A 7,292-nucleotide genomic window follows, 5' to 3' on the forward strand; every position below is an offset into this window, starting at 1 on the left:
GTTGCCCAAATGAAAGAAGGATACATCAAAAGTGACAGAACTAAACATATTCCTCCTAAATTCTTTGCATACACTCAAGAGCTAGAGAAGAATAAAGATATTGATATCTGTTACATTCAATCAAGTGAGAACTCATCCGATCTCTTCACAAAGGCACTTCCCACGGCGATATTCAGAAAACACATTTATAATATTGGGATGCGCAATCTACGAAATATGTGAAGAATCATTCATGTTGACATCAGGGAGAGTTTACGTGGCTGCACTCTTTTTTCCTTACTATGGTTTTTGTCCCAATGGGTTTTTCCTAGTAAGGTTTTTAACGAGGCAGTATACAACACGTAATGGAGATAGTCATTCTATCATGATCATCATCACAAGGGGGAGTGTTGAAAATATATATAAATATATATTATTATTTATTGTTGAATGTTGAAGGTTGAAAGTTGAAAATTGAGTTGTAAAATATTGAAAATTAGTGTGTGATGATGTAATTAATGATGTATTAATTTTTTACTAATCTCCAATTGAGATCTATAAATAGGTCTCTCCATTTGTGTAGAAAAACACAATTGTGAAGAGAGAAAAATTTTATAAAGTGTAGAATTTGATAAATTTTGAGTTTTTGAGTTTTTACTTTTTACCGTAAATTTTTACTTTTTCACAACAAACTTCAGTTATTTTATTATTTTTATATGGATACGCTACTTCCACGTAAATACTTTAATTTATCGGACATTCCTAACGTATTCGATAGGCGAGAATAAACGAAATGGTACTGAAGAGTTATCTAGAGCACTCGTGCAATACATCCGGCCGTTGGATAATCCATGTTTTTTTTTGTTTATTTTAATATAATACTACTAATTCACGTTTTTTAAATAGTGAAATATTAAAGTATAAAATAATCCCATATAAATTTATGACATATGCATAGGTTTGTTATGCGTAGGGGTGGGTTTTCGGTATACCGTATAAAAAATATTAGTATGAAAAAAATTTATACCGATATCGATATCGAAATTCCGAAATTTTTGTATAGAAAAAATTCATACTCGTACCGTATAGATATCGAAAAAAAATTCGACATACCAAAAAAATGTTTATATATCGAAAAACTTTCGGTACGATATCCAAAAAGTCGATATTTTGGTTCGGTATCTCAGCTCTAGTTATGTGTAATGAAATGCTAGTGTGTGTATATGTATGTATATTTGGAAAATTTGTCAAATTAAATTCGTCATGTACGTATATGTTGACCAATCGCTGGTTTCGTTACTTTAATTAGTTAAAATTTGGTCTTCTTGTTATTTTCTTTATGAATTTTTTTTGTATTATTTTAGGCATAGTGAAGATGTGGTACCGGACACAACTGAAATAAATGAAAGAAGAAACAGTGAAGAATGGATCAAATTATTATTTTCCAAAAGCAGCGGATATAATATTATACTATCTACGTGACGCATTATGTGTAAAATATAATGTACAGAAAATAAGAGATAATGGGAGAACATAAGTCATGAGATGAAAAATTGGATTTAGCTTAGGGATGACAACGGGGTGGGTTTGGGCAAACTCGAGACCCGCCCCGCCAACCTGTGGACCCGCCCCGCCCCGTGGACCCGGCGGATCAAATCCGGGTTAGACCCGTTGAACCCGTCAAATTAAATATAATTTAAATTTTATTAAATAAAAAATTAAATAAGTTAAAAAATTAACAAATCATCATTAAATTTATTTTTAAAATTTATATTAATAATATTTAGGACAAAAAAATATTCCTACAAATTAAAATATATCATTTTTTATTTAATTAATAATTAATAACAAAAAAATTCATTATAATATTTTTGGATTTAAATAATTTTAATATCATAATATATTAAAATTATTTAAATCCAAAAATATTATAAACTCAAATTAGGGATACAATATTAATTATGTAATATGAATAATATAATTATATATTATTAATATATATACATGTATATTTTGTATTTATATTAAAGTATATTTAATATATATATTTTTGGCAGGGCGGGTCCGACCAAACTCGGGACCCGCCCCGGACCCGCCTATGGACCCGCTTGGCCGGGTCGGGTTCAATGCGGGACCGAGTTTAGACCCGACCCATTGTCATCCCTAATTTAGCTAGAATGGTTCATGAATATTACGATATTTTCAATTGTTTTTATCAGTCAATAAAATTGAAGAGTATTTTAGTCTACACACATAAATTACTAAATCAGTTTTTATATAGGATGGAGGCTTTATTAAATGGTAAAAATAGTGGTCGGTGACACATTAATGTCGTAGCTTACTATGTTTCCTGTAGTCAAGTCAAGTCTAAGTAGTTTGTTACAAATAACAAGAAATCAATTTCTTGAGCTATTTATATTTGGACGTATAACCGCAAAGGACAACTATATATATATATATTTATTTGAGTACAAATTACATCGAATATCGAAATTACATCATACTATGACACTAAATAGTGAAATTTGCGAGCACAATCGACGGAACTTGAGCATGGACTCGAGACGTGCTTGTCTCGAACAAAGAAATTTTGGTTATATATATTTTCTCTCATACAATTTTGGTTATCTATACAATTTAACTATTTGCGATTTTAGTATTACATATATGTCCTCAAATTTCAATTTTAATTTTGCTGAAAATTTTAGTCGTTTTTTCTAGGAGAGTATTGATGTGACAAAATTCAAGTAGATATTTAAATCCATGCCATCTAAAACAAGTCAAACATTTTTCAATAGAAATTGTAGTAAATATCAAATACACCTGAGTCTATATATGTCATTTGAAGTTCATTTTTCATAATCTTTTTCAAATCAAATTCATCGATCCAAGTAGTAGTGTATGTACAGATTTTGCCATTTAGACTGACCCCTCCCACGATATTGTATAAATTGAAAATTGTAACAAAACCAGAAAGATGTAACTAATTTCTTTTATCATGCATGCATGACTATGCTTCGTCATATCGCATACGATAAAGGACGTAACATTAACATATGAAGATTTTTTCAACTTTTATTTTTCTAAATGAAAATGCGATATTTTTTCGTTTCATTCACTAAATTACAAGCATTCATGAACATGCACAAGATTATTAGAAAATCATTAGGAACAATATAATATTAAAATCTTCATTATTTATATATTATGCAATGCATGCATGTTATATATCTTATACCAAGCAACAATGATGATAATACTGCCCCTGCTCAATAATACGTGAAGTATAATGTATACTTGAAGACACTGTTGCCGGTTGTGCTATTCCTCGAATACGTGCTATATATAACAATGCCTCGCGCCAACCGGAAAACTCCGGTGCCTCCGACAATGGATAATTCACGCTCATTGTCCGCTATACGGCTCCTTCCCACCACGGAGATAGTACTCCCATTATACAATCCTCCTTGGAAGACAAAGATAAAGCTCAAATACAAGGCAGGTTCGTTAAGGTCCGAAAATCCAGCCAACCCTTGCCTGCGCCCAACACGCGGGGAATTAGGATCGGGTCCAGTATTTAACTGGTTATCGACCATGTATAGTTGGCCGAAAGACGTTGGCGACATTGCGGTGATATTAGATCTAGCTATCTCATACGACGTCTGCCCGGGACCAGTTACAATATCTTGGGCATAAAACCGAAGAATGAGAGTTTTTGGCAGAGCAAGTGTATTTAGTCTTCTAAACCATATATCGACTGGTAACAAGGGGCTTTGGCTAAGAACCCCCATCACATGAAAATATGTGAAGAGGATTATAAAAACTTTACTAAGCTTAAATTTTTTCATCATTCTTATAATATATATATTCAAGATCAAATGAGTTGTGTAAATGGTATGAAATGTTGAGGATATATATAGGCTGGATGCATGAAGGATATATAGCTAGCCAGTGGGTTGACTTGGAAAGATAACAAAATCTATTGAAATTAATTTGAATGTGGAAAAAAAAATTGTATAAAATTCAATTTTTTTTATCTCACTTTTAAAGGGGTTTGATAGTTCAATCCCGCCATTTGCTAGGAAAGATTGAATTACAGGGAAATTGCATGGTTCCATATGTTTGCTTCTTCAATTTTTGTTGTCTGTGTTGTGCTGCCAAATTTTAGTCTTTAGTCTTATATCTTTTGATTTTGGAAGTTTTAGTTTTTTTTTTTTTTCCAAACCAGGTCAGGAGTGTTGAATCCTTTCAACCTATATAAGAGATCATGGATCATTTTAACCATACTTTAAAATATCTTGTTTAACTAAAAGTCGGAATAAAAAAAATACGAATTATAAGAATCTACCCGAGCTTGTCACTTTGATGATAACTCATACAAAAGGATTTTATATTGCATTGTCGGAATTAGTGTATTTTTGCAGTTTTCTGTGTCGTTTGCCGTCTAAAAAAGGACATTAATTAATTTAAGGAGATAGCTTTGGCATAGTGTAGATTAGGCGGTCTTTAATTGGATATATTCGAAAATTTCAACGGTTTAGAGTAGGGGTGGGTTTTCGGTATACCCCATCCAAAATATTGGTATGACAAAAATTTATACCGATATCGATATCGAAATTTTAAAATTTTAGTATGGAAAAAATCTATATTGATACCGTATAGATAGCGAAAAAAAATTCGATATACCAAAAAAATGTCTATATATCGAAAAAATTTCGGTACGATATCCCGAAAATTCGATATTTTGGTTCGGTATCACAGCCCTAGTTTAGAGTCTTGAGACCGACATGGATAGTGTTACTTGTAGTACTCGTCGGTTTAAAGGTATTCACATTTCAACATACGAGTAGGTTTATTATTAGACGGTCTGACGAATCTCTATTTGTTAGATCTGTTAGATAGGTCTAACTCATAATACTTTTGACATAAAAATTAATATTTTTTTATGAGTGACCCAAATAGGAGACTGATCATCCCACAAATTGGCTCGTGATCATCTAACGGGAAATTTTGTGTTAACATAATAGATCAAAAGCTTATCTTTTTATCAAAAATTATAATGCTTGATAACAATAAAATTAAACTTATATATGGTGTAATACTAACTTCAAGATAGTATAATTCCTACACAAAATACAAATTAAAACTCATATCTAACTCATTAAATCTATACTCTACACTAAAACGAATATGCTCGAAATATTCTCTATTATTTTATTCACAACAACTAATTTATTTCACAAAATATTTTTAAACACAATAATTAAAATATCAATAATATCTAAAATAATTTCTATATATATTCACGTCAAAAAAATTTCTATATATATTCATTAGAAATATTAATGAATTAAAATTTTAATTAAATCTATTTTAAGAATTATTTTAAAATTTTAAAATGTTTAATTTTATTTATTTAAATACTTAAGATTAAAATCTATGACAATAAACAAATAGAATAAAAAAATTAAAATTAAAATCTTTAACATATTGCTATCTTAAGGATTTTAATTTTTAAATTTTTTGTTTTTTATTCTATTTGTTTATTATCATATTTACTGCAACAACATAGCTTTGTACCAGCCTAACACTAAAAATAGCACTGGGTTGGACGTTGGAGTAAAGAATCCGACACGCACCAACATTTATTGATTCCTAACAATCTGTCCCTAATTATTTCACTAGTACTTATTCGAGAATTGGACTCACATGAGCTAACCCGGGCTTTCCTTGTTCCTCCATAGCCAGCCCACTAATTATTTTTATAGTTACAAATTGGCCCAACAACTTTATATATATAATATATTGATTGATGTCCAATATATATTGATTAAATGTTGAATAATAGCCCAAGTTAGCCCATTGAAATTTTAATAATAATAATTTCATCCATTAATAATTTATTTCGTACGTATACTTGAGAAAGTTTAGCCAAGAGATCGGGCTTGTAGCCCAATTGGTCTCACATATCCATCAATTGACAGATTCGAGTTCGAGTCTTCCCTCCCCTTTGTAATAATAATAATAAAAAAAGTCTGGCCAAAAATTATATGGATGATCCAACAAAAGAAAAATGTACTTGCTATTCAAATTCATTTATTGTTTTTCGTTTCTTATTTTTGTTTTACTTTTGATTTGTTGCTTCTTCTTCTTCTTCTTCTTCCTCCCTCTTTTTTTTTTTTGGAAAATTATATATACTATAATGAAATGCTTCAACAACCAACTTTTCCATTCATTTCCTAATTTTTCCTTTACCACTTTTGAATATCTTACATCAATAAAAATGAAATTATTTTGATCGAAAAATCAAATAATTATTTAATGTTGCCCATGATGCATTAAAGCTTATTAAAATATTTTAGATTACGATTAATTGAGAAGTTGATATATATATTTTGAATATGAATCTTTATCTTGTTTCTTTACTTTTACACAACCAAATTTGTACAACAATTTTTACACCACAAAAAAATCAATACAAAATTTAATTTATCAAATCTCACGATACATTGAATGCAAAATCTCACGATATCATATCAAAATCTCACGAGATAATAGCAAAATATCACGACATAATTGTTGTATATATCGTTATACGATATATTGGTTGTACCTCTAGCATCATTCTAATTTGTGTGTGTTTATATATATTTCTTCCTTTCCACTTATTCGTTTGTATACATGATTGTTATGTTATCATTTATGATATTTTTTAAGAGAAAATTAATTTTTTGGTTTGTGTAGTAATTTTGTGCTTAGCTGATAAAAATCTATACGTTGTATCCTTAGAAACAAACGTTAATCACTATCCTCATGATGGACAAATCCATTTAATGAAAATTGTAAAATATTACAAATCTTCGGTTTGTTTCTGTTTTGATTTTTCTGTGTTTCACAATTGGAGATTTATTTTCCTTGGATTGAACGTGAAGGTATATAGAGTTGAGTGGCCAAGAAGTGGTGTGAAGTGAGCTTAGGGCAATCAATAGAAATATACTGTCTTTACTTTTATTTTTCATTGTCAGTTTGATTTTTAGACTTAGAAAATAAAGTTACCCAAAGCAGTTGGTTAATTCTATTTTTTCTTGTGCTGATAAAAATCAAAGAAAATAATTAAGTAAATAAACTATCGGTGTTTATGATAAAAATAAATATGTAATACATACGCCAAATATAGTAAAATTCTAATATGATTATTTTTTTGTGATTAATTAAAGTAAAAAATTATATTTATATTTCTAAGATTTTTTAAATCTCTAGATATATAAAATAATTAAGATAAAATAAAAAAAATTAAAAAAACAGAAGCTAAC

At 29.4% G+C, this 7,292-nt stretch overlaps 1 protein-coding gene across 1 annotated transcript; it reads right to left on the reverse strand.

Annotated features, from left to right (window-relative positions):
* Positions 1–3,248: 3,248 nt before the first annotated feature.
* On the reverse strand, positions 3,249–3,770 carry LOC140860694 (dirigent protein 22-like). Its single transcript, XM_073263701.1, has one exon. It carries the CDS (start codon positions 3,768–3,770, stop codon positions 3,249–3,251), a length of 522 nt encoding a protein of 173 aa, XP_073119802.1.
* Between the last annotated feature and the right edge of the window lie 3,522 nt (positions 3,771–7,292).

This window comes from Henckelia pumila, chromosome 4 (genome assembly GCF_033568475.1).
Source record: "Henckelia pumila isolate YLH828 chromosome 4, ASM3356847v2, whole genome shotgun sequence".
Classification (NCBI taxonomy): domain Eukaryota; kingdom Viridiplantae; phylum Streptophyta; class Magnoliopsida; order Lamiales; family Gesneriaceae; genus Henckelia; species Henckelia pumila.

Excerpts from the sequence above, each read along its gene's own strand:
- LOC140860694 (XM_073263701.1), bottom strand. The coding sequence starts at position 3,770 with ATGGGGGTTCTTAGCCAAAGCCCCTTGTTACCAGTCGATATATGGTTT.